The sequence below is a fragment of the Gobio gobio genome (assembly GCF_949357685.1).
Source record: "Gobio gobio genome assembly, chromosome: 2".
In the NCBI taxonomy this organism is placed as follows: domain Eukaryota; kingdom Metazoa; phylum Chordata; class Actinopteri; order Cypriniformes; family Gobionidae; genus Gobio; species Gobio gobio.
In genome coordinates, this window is record NC_137098.1 from 25,990,990 (window position 1) to 26,007,895 (window position 16,906).

The 16,906-nt window shown below is 40.3% G+C and overlaps 1 protein-coding gene across 10 annotated transcripts in view; it reads right to left on the reverse strand.

The window, feature by feature from the left end:
- Window positions 1-16,906, reverse strand: part of LOC307122574 (protein phosphatase 3 catalytic subunit alpha) — a 387,852-nt gene that overhangs the window by 314,962 nt on the left and 55,984 nt on the right. For 3 of the 10 annotated variants that reach the window (XM_079810629.1, XM_079810627.1, XM_079810624.1), the window contains exon 2: window positions 12,755-12,840. The exons of the other annotated variants lie outside the window; for them this stretch is intronic. In XM_079810629.1, the coding sequence (XP_079666755.1) occupies window positions 12,755-12,840 (86 nt within the window). The remainder of the gene's footprint in view (window positions 1-12,754; window positions 12,841-16,906) is intronic. 10 annotated transcript variants of the gene reach the window in all.

The following is a 16,906-nucleotide window of genomic DNA, read 5'->3' on the forward strand; positions in this document are numbered from 1 at the left end:
AGCCGACTTTTTACTTCTACTCCTTACATTTTCACACAATTATCTGTACTTTCTACTCCTTACATTTAAAAAATAGCCTCGTTACTCCTATTTCATTTCGGCTTGTTTTCATTCTGGCTTGTCATGGTTAAAAAAAAACATATCCAGATAAATCGCACCATCCTAATAGAGTGAATTTGATTGTTTAGCCCTGACAACTTGGGATGTGATCACAAAAAAAAGATGTTCATGCTAAGTATAAACATGGTTTAAATTGGATCAGATTCTTCTGAGTTGAGCTATGAGGACATGATCAGTAAATCTAATCTCTTCAGCATTTCAGATATACTGTCAGATATATATGCTGAGCGATGCACCATTCCCATCAATCCACACAAACACACACACACTTTAATTGTATTACAATGTTTTTAAATTACAATATTCAAATGTATTTTTAAATTACATTACTAATAATTTTCATAATTTCTTCATTTTCAAATGTTAATCTGTCAAGCTTTTATTTGGGCGGAAAACTGCAGGGAGCCCTTAAGCTTCTCCTTTGTTGGCAACAGGTTTAAATGTTTCTCATTATAAAATCTAGTTCAATAGGTGGTGCATGTTGTGTTCTAGCCTAACGTCGTCATATTCAATTCTAGTCAGAATATGAGTCTGATACTGCTCCATTGGGTGATTATGGGATGTGTTTAAACCAAACCAGGGAAGAAAATGCCTCTGCACTCAATTGGACAGACCTACAACCAATCAGAGCAACGGAGCGACGCATAGTTGTCAAAAGAACTTAACTGCACGCACGCTGGAAGAAGTAGAAGAAGAAGATGATGTGTGTAAACAATCTTTGCCGGTGTTGTAAAAAAGAATTTAAGGATACACAGAGTACTTACCAACACAATCATCATTTTTGAGAGAAATAGTAAAGGTGAATGCACATACGAACAAGTTCTCCGTTTAGGATTAGAACAAATTAAACCCAAGCGTGCATGATTACGTTACTGTTGATCATCTGTTGATCATCTGTCCATCATTGTATAAAGCCCATCCTGACAATTTGATTGGTCCGAACAGCTATGGTTCGAGCATAGTTGCTCCACAACGGATCAAGTCCAGACCGAACTTCCCGACCTCAAATGCATCCAGGCTAGTTGTGTTCCCAAACGCATGTAACAAGCTACTACAGAGATGGAGTTTGTGTGGGCCAGCAATTACTGTAAACCGAGCTACTCTGAGACACTGAAAAGTCTGGATCATAACTTGTAAATGAACACAGTGCTGCTCTTCCCTCTAAAACACAATGTGCATATTTAATTAAATCACAGCCTTTGGCCAAAACCATATCGCAATTTTGCTTTTATTTAATTAAATTATTCAGCCCTAGCACCAACTCCAGACATATGCGTCTTTCAGAACATGAAACTTAGAAAGATTCTCTGATATCCGAAGTGCTCAGGTATGTACAGTACTTCTTCAATGGAAATCTGATATTCTGATCAAGGAAGCATTTGGAATGCCTTGGAGTAGACATGTTGCAACACCGTTTCGGGAACAGGAGCATGGCCCAAAATAGCACAATTTACCACACTCTACAGAATACAAAAGACAATGTTTGTTTGTGAACAACAGAAAATAATTCAACTGGACCTTAGCAGGAAGTAAGCAGAGATAAAAGTTGTTCTATGTTGAATATTCACTCAATTAAGCATGTACATACATAGGTTTGGATCTTTCCGGCATCTGTTTTTAAAACTTTTGACTGCCCTTTTACCATTATAAATTGCTGACTCTTGCTAATTTGGACAAACTGCAGAGCACAAAGCTGCCCACCCTCTCTTCTGCTGCCACACCAGTAGTGGTTTGGCATGAGTTCCAAACAGCTCTCTGCTGATTTACATAAACATACTCACTCACAAAGGAATTAGCTGGCAGGGCTAAAAATTCTGTTTTACTTCAGGGTTTAAAAGCCTTTTTGAGGCATTATAGCCTTAATTCATTGGACCATTTGGATCCATTTGTAGTAGACTGACCCGCAGCAGTGGAGTTTCTGAAGGAGATGTGATTCATTCAGCTCTACGTCTGCTTCAGGGGCTATAACACATACTGTAACAATCTCTTCCTCACTTTTTTGTCCAATTCTTAAAATATAAAGCTATTTTCATTAGAAAGGCAGTTCATAGTGTCCACATCTGAGCTGCAAAGCTGCAAAAGAGCCACGTGAAGATGTTTCCCCAAAATGTCCATTGTTCCACAGAAAAATAAAAGCACACAGGCTTGAAATGAAAGTAAATAATAGGGAACAAACGGGATATAGGCTGTTTTTCAGACTAGTGCTGTTTGGAGCAAAACAGAAAAATCAAAACAGACTGTGTGCAATGGATTCCCTGTGTTCCTACATCCTACTGATCAACGAAAACAAATCAAAACAGAAAAGACATGATAAAAGCAGATAACTGAGGGCAACATAATCAACAAAGAGCCTTTTTGTTAGGGATACACCAATATCTTTTTTTAAAGATGAAAGTATGAGCACCAATATTTTCTTTATGGTACTTTACCAATAGTACCTTTACCTTTTTTGTAATTTGGCGGTTTGTCAAGTACAATACAGTGAGATTAATGATTTAAGTACAGATTGTGAGCAACTGTAACTCAAAAGACTCAAAAAATTAATTTAATCTGCTTGTCACTAAGTTGTTAAAGCACAAACAAATTTCACAATATCAAAACTAAGGGCATAATAATAAAAAATATCTAATCATATTTCATCTGCCTGTCACAAAGTTCTCAAAAAGCATGAAAAAAAAAAAAAAGTCAAGTCAAGTCACCTTTATTTATATAACGCTTTTTACAGTGCAGATTGTTTCAAAGCAGTTTCACAGTGTTAGGGTTAGGGTTATAAATAATACAACAGAATTTGATTCAGCTGTACAGCCGCTCTGGAGAAAACGGTGATGTTATCCAGCTCATTTCAATTATCATATAGTGACAATGCGGGCAGATCAGTAATTTAGTTGAACATTTATTTGAATATTTAGTTGAAAATGTAGTGTCCCCAACTGAGCAAGCCAAGCCAAAGGCGACAGTGGCAAGGAGCCAAAACTCCATCAGATGGCATAATGGAAAAAAATAAACCTTGGGAGAAACCGGGCTCAGTCGGGGTGCCAGTTCTCCTCTGGCTATGATGGCGTGTCGGTGAGGCAATTATTAGATAGGGATATTCGAAAGATCGGAGTCATCACGCCGGAGACCGGTTTATTGAGGATGTTGTGTCGATGAGGCAATTATTAGATAGGAATATTCAAAAAGATCGGAGTCATCACACCAGGGATGGGTTTATTGAGGATGCCGTGTCGATGAGGCAATTTCAGGGGGGAGTTTAATTTACACGGTCTGTGCACACACTTCAGCGATGCGTTGGTCATGTCTGGGCGCAGGTCCACCATCTGATCTGGATACGGCCAGGATCCGGCTGACTGCAGTAAACCTCGGGATAAACAGAGACAATAGCGTAGATGCCATTCTTTTTATGATGTAACGAGTGCATCAGGTGTTATGGGAAGCGTTAACGGTTCCGGCTGACCTAGTTAATGCAGCCTAACAACAATAATACTGTACAGTTTAATCATGGGTAGGGTTGGGTATCGTTTGGGTTTTTTTCGATTCCGGTGCCAAACCGATACTTTTAAAACGGTTCCGGTGCCTAAACGGTGCCTGAACCAATACTTTTTTTTTTAAAAAGGCCACAAAACGAGGTGGATGACATTAAATGGCTTTTTATTTATTTATTTTTTATTTAAATTGAACCATTTATTAAAAGTTTAATGTATACTTAAATGTATGAATATAAATAAATACAAAAAACAATTTACTTATTTACAAATTATAATTGACTTATTTACAAATTCACAGTAAAACTTAAGCCACCTAACCCAACTACAACAGGCCTAAAATAACTCTAAATAACAGTTACAGTAATAACAGCAGTAGGCCTAGTCTGTATTCTTGATCTGCTACTAACCAGCTTCGAGCTTCAGCTTTATTTTGAAATATTATCATATTCTCTGGCTAAATATTTTAGAAGGCACCGCCTTAATGTTTCCATGGCGACGCGTCATGCTTCTCACATGACACACAGCAGCCGCAATAGCGCTGACAGCTCAGCTGTATCGGGTTTATTTCGTTTTTTCTTTTTATTCAAAATATTCACAAACTTCTTAACTGTGTTACGAACTATCTGATGTTCAAATGTGTGAGTGAATGTGTGTTAGTTGATCTATAAAGCGCAATGGGCGGCGCCGTTAGTTTGCGCCTCAGAATCGGATCTGTCGGATTTACAACACTTGAGTTCATTCTCGTCTCACGAAATACATGAAAGTAAGTGACCAGTGAACTGGAAGAAGAATAGAGTAAACGATATAGTTACTATATAATGTGCATGTATCTGACGTGAATAAAACACGTAACGTTAGTCAAATTATTACCGTCTCAAAGGATTGTCATTGCCGCTTTCATAGACATCTGTGTGTGTTTTTTGCTAGTACTTATGATCATTTAAATGTCTGAAACCTGAAATAAAGATGATGTGGTTGAAAACACTGAATAGTTGTCATGAGTTGTGACCAGCGCTGAGCGTGTGTCTCTGGCTCTGTGCCAGCCAAAGCAAGCGAAAGCACGTTTGAATTTTGGCACCGAAATGAGGAACCGAAATCTGCGTTCTGATTCGGTCCGGTACATATCGGTTATATAAGCACCGGTGCCATATTGGAACCGGATTTCGGTACCCAACCCTAATCATGGGGAGCAAGACTATAATTGTAGGTAAACATGTGCCGGTATACGGTAATACGATATATCACAATAATGAAAATGCACGATATTGTTATTGTGGGAACTTCAAAATACCATTAATAATTATTTATTACAAATGATTCCGATTTTTAGAATGCATTTTAAGAACACGTTACCCATCAACCGTTTAAAATGAACAACACGTCAAAAAGGAATGTGCACTTATGTAAACAAACCCAACGTGCATGAGCACATGGTGGAACAAGTGAGGGAGACGCACATTCACTCTCTGACAGCAGAGGGCGCTGACGGAACAGCAGAAATGCAGCCGTTTCACCGGTAATCCTCGTAAACGAAACTCGCGCTACATTCATTTAGTTTTAGGCATTCAGTTTTCTGTATTCGCTACAGTGCTCATCACATAACCAAATACTTAATACTTAAAGACAAACATTTTATATTTTAATCTGGATTACATGCCCTAGATATTGTTTGAATATGTTCTGATTCTTTATTGTTCAGTCACACACTTTACAATAAGGCTCTATTATTTAACATTAGTTAATACATTAACAAACTGACAATGACAAATACTTCTAAAGCATTTATTAATCTAAGTTAAATGTAAATTTCAGCATTTATAACACATTAAAATCAAAAGTTGTAACTGTATTATTCAATGGACCTGTCCTGAGCCAACACTAACAGTTGCTTTTTTTAACTAACGTCATCAAAGAATAATAACTTCTGTAAAAATGTAGCTATTCGCTCTTTGTTAATGTTAATGCATTAACTAGTGAGACCTTATTGTAAAGTGTTACCTATTGTTCTTTATGATTCTTTTGAACTTTAATCTGTTTTAAATATTTGTTTACTTTATACATTTTTGTGTATTGATCTATTGTATTTAAATATTTGGTTATTTTTGTTATAAGAAAGTTAATAAACCTGTTATAGTATGACAACACTTTTTGTGCAACTTATTTCAATATCGTGATAATACCGTATACCGTGATAAAAGCTTCAGCAATTAATCGCAACATGAAAATTTGATACCGGCACAAACCTAATTGTAGGTAATAATGTTTCATAGGAATTAAGCTATATAAGCTAAGGAAATTTCTCAGAGCAGTTGTACAGTATGTTTCTGAAGATAATTTTGCTAGATGAGAAGTATAAAGGCAGTCTATTAGAATTATTTTTCAAAGTAAGTAGTAGGTTCTAGGGATGCTCCGATCGATCGGCCAGAGATTGGTATCAGCCGATAATCATATTTTATGACTCGATCGGTACTCACTAACTTGGCCGATCCCACGAACTCCTCCATGAACTGCCACCTTAACGTGGTGGAGGGGTTTGAGTACCCGAATGACCCTAGGAGCTATGTTGTCCGGGGCTATATGTCCCTGGTAGGGTCTCCCAAGGCAAACAGGTCCTAGGTGACGGGTCAGACTAAGAGCAGTTCAAAAACCCCTTATGATGACAAAAAGAAGGAGGACCGTGACGTCGCCCGGTATGGCGCAGCCGGGGCCCCACCCTGGAGCCAGGCCTGGGGTTGGGGCTCGTATGCGAGCGCCTGGTGGCCGGGCCTTCCCCCACGGGGTCCGGCCGGGCTCAGCCCAAAGGAGCGACGTGGGGACACCTTCCCGTGGGCCCACCTTCCCGTGGGCCCACCACTCACGGGAGGGACCGTAAGGGGCCGGTGCAAAGCGAATCGGGCAGCAGTCGAAGGCGGATCCCTGGACACGGAAACTGGCTCTTGGGACATGGAATGTCACCTCGCTGGCGGGGAAAGAGCCTGAGATTGTGCGTGAGGTTGAGAGGTTCCGACTAGAGATAGTCGGAATCACCTCCACGCATGGCTTGGGCTCTGGAACCACACTCCTAGAGGGGGGCTGGACTCTTTACCACTCTGGAGTTGCCCATGGTGAGAGGCGGCGGGCTGGTGTGGGTTTGCTTATAGCCCCCCAGCTCTGCTGCCATGTGTTGGAGTTTACCCCGGTGAACGAGAGGGTCGTTTCCCTGCGGCTTCGGCTTGGGGATAGGTCTCTCACTGTTGTGTGTGCCTACGGGCCAAACAGCAGTGCAGAGTACCCGACCTTCTTGGTGTCCCTGGGAGGGGTGCTGGAGAGTGCTCCGACTGGGGACTCCGTCGTTCTACTGGGGGACTTCAACGCCCACGTGGGCAATGACAGTGAAACCTGGAGGGGCGTGATTGGGAGGAACGGCCCCCCTGATCTGAACCCGAGTGGTGTTCAGTTATTGGACTTCTGTGCTAGTTAAAGTTTGTCCATAACGAACACCATGTTCAAGCATAAGGGTGTCCATCAGTGCACATGGCACCAGGACACCCTAGGTCGTAGGTCAATGATCGACTTCGTGGTCGTTTCATCTGATCTGCGGCCGTATGTCTTGGACACTCGGGTGAAGAGAGGGGCGGAGCTGTCAACTGATCACCACCTGGTGGTGAGTTGGATCCGATGGCGGGGGAGGAAGCTGGATAGACTCGGCAGACCCAAACGTACTGTGAGGGTCTGCTGGGAACGTTTGGCCGAGTCTCCTGTCAGAGAGATCTTCAACTCCTGCCTCCGGCAGAGCTTCGACCGGATCCCGAGGGAGGCTGGAGATATTGAGTCCGAGTGGACCATGTTCTCCACCTCCATTGTCAAAGCGGCTGCTCGGAGCTGTGGACGCAAGGTCTCCGGTGCCTGTCGAGGCGGCAATCCCCGAACCCGGTGGTAGACACCGGAAGTAAGGGATGCCGTCAAGCTGAAGAAGGAGTCCTATCGGGCCTGGCTGGCTTGTGGGACTCCTGAGGCAGCTGACAGGTACCGACAGGCTAAACGGACTGCAGCCAGGGTGGTCGTGGAGGCAAAAACTCTGGCCTGGGAGGAGTTCGGTGAGGCCATGGAAAAGGACTATCGGCTGGCCTCGTAACAATAGTTACATTACATTACATAATTACCATAAAAATGTAACAAAAATATAATAAAGGCAACATCTATAGGTTTTTTTGTTTTTTATCAGAAAAAAGTTTAACAGTGATCAGAGAGCTTACAAATCAGTGAAGCATTGGAATCGGGATCGGTATCGGCCGATCACCATGACAAGAAATCGGTACTCAGTATCGGCAGCAAAAATCCTGATCAGAGCATCCCTAGTAGGTTCTTTTCAAGGATCAGAAGCGTCTCTGCATGTTCAGCTATAAGCTTGTTTTTCCTTTCATTCAGAATGTCACTATATTTCCTTTTCCACAATACTAAATGGGGCTGAAAGATATTTTAGTGTTAGATTATTACCCTGTCCCATGTGCAGAAAAACACCCCCAAAGCATGGTGCTACCACCCCCATGCTTCACAGTAGGGATCGTGTTCTTGGGATGTACTCATCATTCTTCTTCCTCCAAACACGTTTAGTGGAATTATGACCAAAAAGTTCTATTTTGGTCTCATCTGACCACATGACTTTCTCCCATGACTCCTCTGGATCATCCAAATGGTAATTGGCAAACTTATGACAGGCCTGGACATGTGCTGGTTTAAGCAGGGGAACCTTCCGTGCCATGCATGATTTCAAACCATGACGTCTTAGTGTATTACCAACAGTAACCTTGGAAACGGTGGTCCCAGCTCTTTTCAGGTCATTGACCAGCTCCTCCCGTGTAGTTCTGGGCTGATTTCTCACCTTTCTTAGGATAATTGAGACTCCATGAGGTGAGATCTTGCATGGAGCCCCAGTCCGATGGAGATTGACAGTCATGTTTAGCTTCTTCCATTTTCTAATGATTGCTCCAACAGTGGACTGCAATAATTTCACTTTTGGGCCCACCCAGGGACGCCAATTATGTAGTAATTTTACCTTCGTCCATCCAAGGACGTTAAGTAAGGTAGTGATTGGTACTCACGTCACCGCTGACGTTGTGATTTCTGGATCACACGTCACTTAAGGTGTGGTTATGAGTACATCAGATGACCACCTTCCCCCTCTCTTAGTTTGGGACACTAGTCAAGGTCTTTTACCTTGGCTCTATGACAACACTCCAAGCAGGAGGCTGTTTCAATCATTTTAGATTGAATGTAAATTGGGGAGAGTCGGTCAGCTGATTTATCTGAAAGATTGGTGAGATTTCTAACTTGTAGAGCCTTTTCTGTATTATCAGCACAAGTAAGACACAATTGTAGTAAAATAGATTTTATTAACAAAAGATAAACAAGAATAACTAACACAACTACTAAATGAATACAATGAATAATAAAGGAATAAAGTGCATAAGATACATAAAATACATGTGATTAAGCTGAGTGTGGTTATGGAAGAGTTGCGTTATCTTATGGAAAGATAAACTGTTGTTTCTCTGAAACTAAGGTGAAGAACCTTATTATGCATCAAACAAATAAACGAAAGATTATTTGTTATTAACTAGCATCAGTTAAATTACCTCTAATGTAAATTAGAAAATCATATACTGATAATATATAACAAGGCCAAGGTTTCTGGAAAGAGGTTTGGTTAAGTGATATTTACATTCCACTTGGTTGAGTGAGCAGTCCGATGGCAGTGACTTCTTCCACTGGTTGTGCTGGGTGACAATGCAGTGGGGAAAGGAGCTGGAATCCGTTTCAACAGTCTTGAACACGAAGATCTGTGGGATGCTGATCTCCTGGAGCACCAAAGGGTCCAAAAATCTGGAACACGCAGATGAGGCCCTGAAGTAGGTGCAGAAGGTCCTTAATCTGTTATGATAATAGTTATGAATGGATTTGGATAGATCATTTTGGTCTTTCTTTCACCCACAACTGTTGAGGTCCTGTGGAATTTTTATGGCAGTCATAGACCAGGACATTAGGGATGTGGGTGAAGGGCAGAAACTGCATGTGGGCCAATGAGATGTCTTGTCCTTCCTGGGCTTGGTACAAGAGCTGGTCTTTTGGCCTCTAAGAGGTGTCTGGATGTTGTCATAGCATCTTATCTGATGGCGTTGGACAGTTTGTTTGTCTCAGTCTACCAAGATCCAATCAAAATGTAGCAAACCTTTGTCCACTGTTATGGACAGAGAGTGGCCCGGCCATAAACCTGGCCCTGGAATGTGCTGTTGTCACAATCACAAGTGAGAGTGCCCCTGATTACCACCTGAGGGCACTTTCCCCCCGGACTGTCACTCCATCACAAACTACATTACCCATAATCCTGTGCCCGGACTCATCATCATTCATTGTTTGCACCTGTGTCTCATCACCTCATTACCCCATTACCCCAGCCTATATAAACCATGTTCACTCTATCATTTACTGTGAAGTCTTGTTTGTTGTATATACTGCATTTCTGAGCGTTTCCCTGGTTTCATGTCTCTGGTTTTGGATGTCTTGCCTGTTCCGTGGATTACCCGTTTGCCTGTCTCTCCTGCCTTCTTTGCCTGTTTGGACTGCTTGCCTGTGTATGACCTGTTGCCTGTTTTTGACTACGATTGTGGATTACCCCTTACAAATAAAGCTGCATTTGGATTCTCAACCTCTGTCTCGGAGCAGTACGTTACAGCTGTCCACTACAGGACCTTTTTTCACCAAGCTGCTTGGTAATTTCCCCTTATCCCTTTCCAGCCTTGTGGAGGTGTACAATTTTGTTTCTAGTAGTAGTTAGTAGTTGGATTCTTACTGATTGTATGGGGTGGACAGGTGTCTTTATGCAGCTAACGACCTCAAACAGGTGCATCTAATTTAGGATAATAAATGGAGTGGAGGTGGACATTTTAAAGGCAGACTAACAGGTCTTTGAGGGTCAGAATTCTAGCTGATAGACAGGTGTTAAAATACTTATTTGCAGCTGTATCATACAATTAAATAGTTAAAAAATCATACATTGTGATTTCTGGATTTTTTTTTTTTAGATTATGTCTCTCACAGTGGACATGCACCTACGATGACAATTTCAGACCCCTCCATGATTTCTAAGTGGGAGAACTTGCAAAATAGCAGGGTGTTCACATACTTATTTTCCTCACTGTATGTATGTATGTATGTATGTATGTATGTATGTATGTATGTATATATATATAAAATAATAATAATAAATAACTACCTTTGATTGAGTGAAGTTGTGACGCAGCAAAGCATGTTTTTCTTTGTGTTGGTGAAACGCTGCAAGCAAAGTGCTCTTCATCATTCTGATTCCATGGTCCTTTTATCCATTTGTTTCAATAACAGTCTCTGTAGCACAGTGACAGCAGGAAATACATCTGAGACTAAAGCATCTAAAGAACTCACTTGACGAGTCATTTCTTCAAAGGGAGCCAAGACAATTTGCATCATCTCCGTAAGATTCCACTGGTTTGCAGTTAGAGTGGCAGGGAGCTCATTTTCAGACACGTATACTCCAATGGCCCATTTCTGCTCAATCAGAGGCTGCAGCATGTAGAATGTGCTGTTCCAACAAGTCTGCACTTCTTGTTAATTGGAGTCTTTTAATTGGTTGACCAAGCTATATATGAATATTCTGTGACAGAGTATGCCAGGTTGGAATGTTTAAAGTGGCCAACTATTTTGCGCTCGACTCCCACAGCCTCAAATCGGCCCCAAAACTGCTTTGCATGGACAGCACCGGTCCTAAACATCTGGGGGCTAGGGGTGTGCGATATTGACAAAAAAGGATATCTCAATATTTTCTGGGATTTTCTCGATAACGATAATTCGACGATATTTTGCTGAGTGTATTATTGTGCTGTATCTTGGCAGCTTTAGGACTGCCGTGGTCAGCTTACTCCTAAAGTTTTTGATATAATTCATATTCTGTGTTGTTGTTGTTTTTTTGAATGCATTGAAGATAATCAAAATATGCGTTGCCTGAACCACATTTGTGTGGCTATTAATATGTTTTTTTAATGAAAAAAAAGAGCCAGAGACTAGTGTTTTAACACATTTCGTTTTATTGTAGCCTAAAATAAAGCTACATATAGGAGATAACCTGAGTGAGAGCGAACTGAGTGACGCTATCAAGAACTCTGTGAATGACAGCTCGTCTGTAAATGCGTGCTCTGTAAGGCCATGGGTGCGTTTCAATCAATCCGCTGCCTAGTTCAGTAGTCAGGGCACTGATCAGGCATTGATCAGTCTATGATTGAGACGCACGCATGCCATGAATGAATGACAGTTCGTCCATTAAGCCTTGTTTATACTCGACGCGTCCGCACGAGCGCGAAGGTGCGCGCTGCAAAAATGACGTCATCGCAGAGTGCCAAGCACACGAGGCGTGCGCGCAGCCTGCGGAGCCAGACAAAAGTAAGCTTTATGCGCGCTCTGTGCGGCCGTGCACATTTTACTTTCGGTTTTGAATTAGCGCCAATTTGGTGGCGGGTTGGTTGAATTGTCATCTCAGTCAGCTCTTGTCACTCTCGTGATGAATTAAATCTGATTAATGACTTCAGCCGAGACTCACGGTCGGTCACAAGCCTAATATAGAGTAAATCACGCAGTGAAAGTGTGCACTGTAAATGCGCACCCGCACTAGTCTAATCCAGACTTCACTAGTGTATGCATGCACTCTCTGGGTGTGTGTGAGGGATATACTCGATAATGTCAGATAGCACATCGTTAAAACACCAATTACGATATTATTGCAGACGATATATATTGCACACCCCTACTGGGGGCCCTAAGCAAACCTTTGTGAAGGGGCACAATTTTCAGAAGCATCTCGGCATGTTCTGCTATAAGCTTGTTTCACTGTCAACAAACAACATACAGTGAGTTGAATTTCCATAAACATTAGTATTAGTATTAATGACAATTCTTATACATGAAACCATGCACAAGAACGTTTTGACTATTGATGTATACTGACAAACAGAAATTTAACAAAACACAGTTGACTAATATTGAACCCAGTGATCTGGACTGGAGGGGCTTTTTTCCTTCTTATGAATGTATTGGTTTGTCAAGGCTAAATAAGAATATAAAATGTTATAAAAATATATACCTACTTCGTTCTAGGTGCATTTTCTTTTTTTTCTGCTCCCCGAGCCATATGTCAAGACGCATGTCATTATCTGCCGAACTGCCTGATGTCCTGAAGTCCAAAACAGTTATTAAATAAATATGAATCATTAAGTATTAGAAAAAAATACATTTACACATGACACGACTCAGCTAAAGTTGAATCCGCATTTATATTTGCATTTTAAAATATGTTTACGTTATATAATGATATGCTACTTAAATAAGCAAGATTATGCTTGCATAGTTTGCGTATAGTGAGGACTGGCACTATGCAAGTAACATAAATGCTGTAGAATAAAATCACCATCTATCCATTACACCGTTAAGCTTAGAGATGTTCCGATACCCTTTTTCCCTTCCCGATACCGATTTTAATACCTGGGTTCAGGGTATCGGCCGATACCGAGTACTGATCCGATACCTGGGTGTGTATCTGTACAGCTGTATATACTACTAGCCCTGTATGAATTGCTAGAATTATTTTATGGTGTGCTTCAGACCTAACCCTTAATAAAACATGAACAAATACATACAGAGAACTACTGTATTTATTACAGTATTTCTATTATCTGACATGCATTTGACAGTAATATTATTTATTTTTAAATAATAGAACAAAGAACTTCAAAAAGAACTTCAAATACACCCACAAATCTAACACTGCAAACTGAAAAAGGTATTTTAGTTTTACAATATAACAGTGCAACAAATAAATGTAGGAATATAAAAAATATATATATATTAATCAGAAAAGAATCTATTTACAACCATCTAGGCATAGTTATTATTATTAGTAGAGACCTATTATTATTACATAGAGACGTAGCTAAATCTACTGTACAACAGTAGCCTAATATATTTTGTCAATTTCTTCAGGTTAAACCAAACTTTTATTTTGACGGGTTGCCGTGAAAACCTTTGAGTGTCTGTGTTCATGATATGACAGTTTTCTCAAATTAAACGGTAAATTCTCATGAAGTGACGGGTTATACGTTCATGTCCTCATATAGTGACCATAGACCAAATGGATGTAGAGAAACTGGGGGAGGTTGCCACTTGATAGTGACACACGGCAGAGACTACAAAGACAGCGAGCACGCCCGCCATCCACACAGAGACGCAGAAGTTGCAGGAGTAATATAAAAATAGTATTTCGCAGTATAATATTACACAGACATTGGAATTTATTCGGCTACAGTCTGGAGCCCTGCGCTTAGATTAACACGGAAGCGACTGAACGCAGCTGCGGGTACCGAATATACTCGGGAGTCGGTACTGCAGAATGCTACAGAAATGCTGGTATCATCACATTTTTTTAATTTCAGTACCGACTTGGTACCGAAGTACCGGTACTTGTAACACATCAAAACATCCCTAGTCGCTGTTTTACTGCTAAACAGCGGACATACTGCTAACACGTTTTCATTTCTTCTTCGCTGCTCTAAACAGAGGAAGTTGTGCTGTGTTGCCACAAGCAACCAGTTTTTGCAATGCATTCTGAGCAGCGAAGAAGAACCGTGCAGCAGTTAGGCAAAGCTAGTGGTCATAATAACTAGGTCTTGTTTAAGAAATTGGTATCGGATCGGTATACGGGTTCAAGTACTCGCCGATACCGATGCCAGAATTTGTTGTGGTATCTAGGGTTGGGCGATGTCCCCTAAATTGGCAGTTGACGATGTTTACAGTAAAACATTGTGATGGTCGATGATATCGTCGTTTGGGGGGGGGGGGGGGGGGGTAAAATAGGTAGATAATATGCCATATCTCTTTACATAAATAGGCCTACTATTTTCTACTTAAAACTATAATTTCGTTATTTTTACTAACCGAAATACTGACTCATCCGCTAGGTTGCACGTGAGGGGGAAAAAATAGGTTCCTTCCACTTAAGAGTTGAGCTCTTTTTATTTTAAATATATCTCTTTACATAAATACTATTTTCTACTTAAAAAAAATAACTTTGTTATTTTACTAACCCAGTGTTTTGTATGTGAATGCTGTTTCACGTGAATTTTACCACAGGAGTGAAGCACAAAGCTTTGTTTAGCCTAGAAAAGAAATAATGGTCAGAGAGCACTTTTTCATTCTGTTTTGCGATCTGGACCTGGTCACTCGATTTTCCGTGAATTTTAACAATAGGCTAGTAGTCCATTTTATCCCAATGGACATGGACATCTCGTTTCTTTTCCCAAATTTTCACTCATGTCTCACCCATGTTCGCATGGGATTATAAACGTTTCTTCCTTTCGTTTGCTTATAATTAAGTCTATTATAACTATTCACATCCTTTACTGTGGTAAAGTATAAAAAACACTGTAGGACGAATACCTTTTTACTTCAAATTTTATTTAACACAGTTTGTTCTTGTTATTAAACTTGGTAAGGCGCGTCAAGTTTGGTTTATTTGAATAGCGCATTTCACACACACGCCGGTGATTTTAGTTTCGTTTTCTCTGGCAGTGAATAATCAAACATTGCCTAAATGTCTTGACCCTGTGAAAGATAAAATCCGCTCTTCAGACCTTTTACAACAAGTGTTGCTTTGCAACATCAGTAGAACATATGAAGACGACGATATTCGAGAAGGTGTCTATCCAGCTTGAGTCCCACATTCCTCTCAAAGCGCAGAGCGGTAGCTTATATGATGCATCTTTGCGGGGAAAAAGTATGAACCAAATATTTTTCTAACTAATATTTAATTTTCTTATATTCTTGAGGTTACCATTATTTACTGAAAATCGTTTAAATGTTTTATAGGCTGTAGTGTGTTGTTTCACTGACGGAAGTGCTAAAATAAATTCATCTTCCAGAATCTGGCAGTACGTTTTGGGAGTTCATTTTTAGTCCATCTCTGCAAAACAGACTTCAGGATGGACTAAAATGAACTCCCAAAACGTACTGCCAGATTCTGGAAGATGAATTCTTCAAACAGTGGTACTAGAGGATGTGGTGCTGGTCGTTCAAGAGTCACTCTCAACCTATCTGTCCATAAAGCCTATAAAAAAAACCTTCTTCATGTATTTTACAACACTTCAGCTTGTGATTCTTATCTAGTGGGGGTCATTTTTTAGGATTCTTTATCTAACTGAAGTCTCTGAGATCCTGACACCTTGCACTTCTGGAGACTCCAGGTAGGTTGCAGCTTTGGAAAATTGTGGCGCTGGAGACTAAAGGGTTCCTGATGGTTTCACCCTTAATTCTTCACCTTAATTCTTCATTCTTTTGCAGTTAACAGGTGTCTTTTCTTCACCACCTGTTTTTGTCAGATCCTGCTGACCCAACGAGCATTTCACTGTCCAATGGTCATGCCTTAACTGCAATGTCTAGTATTGCATTAGTATTGCATCCTTCTCATGGGCATTTAATACTTTTTGACTTTTCAGTCTGAGTTAAATCTCTTTTTTGGCTCAATTTATCTGTAAAAGAAAATATGCCTAATAATTCTGCACACCTGAATATAAGGTGATTTTCATTTCCAGCCTTCATGAACAATTATATATCACTTATACATTATTAAATACTAAATCAATAGTAGTTATTAGGATTACTGTGGTTTGGAATTGGTCAAATGTGCCTGGAAAAAAAATATGATCAGAAAATCAACGTGCCTAATAATTCTGCACTCCCTGTAGTATCGGAATCGGAACAACTCTAGTTAAGCTGATGAGAAACACTGGCTTACACTACTGGTCCAAATGTCAGTGGTAAAGCCAACTGCTTTTAAATCGCATTTTCACTGCATAGTGTATTTGTGGTAAGATGACATCTGACATAGCGGCAACTGGGAATCCAGAAAGTTCACGAAAATCCACATTATCAACAACTGACAATGGTTTATTTTCAAGAATAATGAATTGGGTAAGCACCACAGTTAGGCATGTGCCGGTATCAAATTTTCATGTTGCGATTAATTGCTGAAGCTTTTATCACGGTATACGGTATTATCACGATATTGAAATAAGTTGCAAAAAAAGTGTTGTCATACTATAACAGGTTAAATCACTTTCTTATAACAAAAGAACCAAACATTTAAATACAATAAAGCAATACACAAAAATGTATAAAGTAAACAAATACTTAAAATAGATTAAAGTGCAAAAGAATTATAAAGAACAATAGGTATGCTGAAATGTACA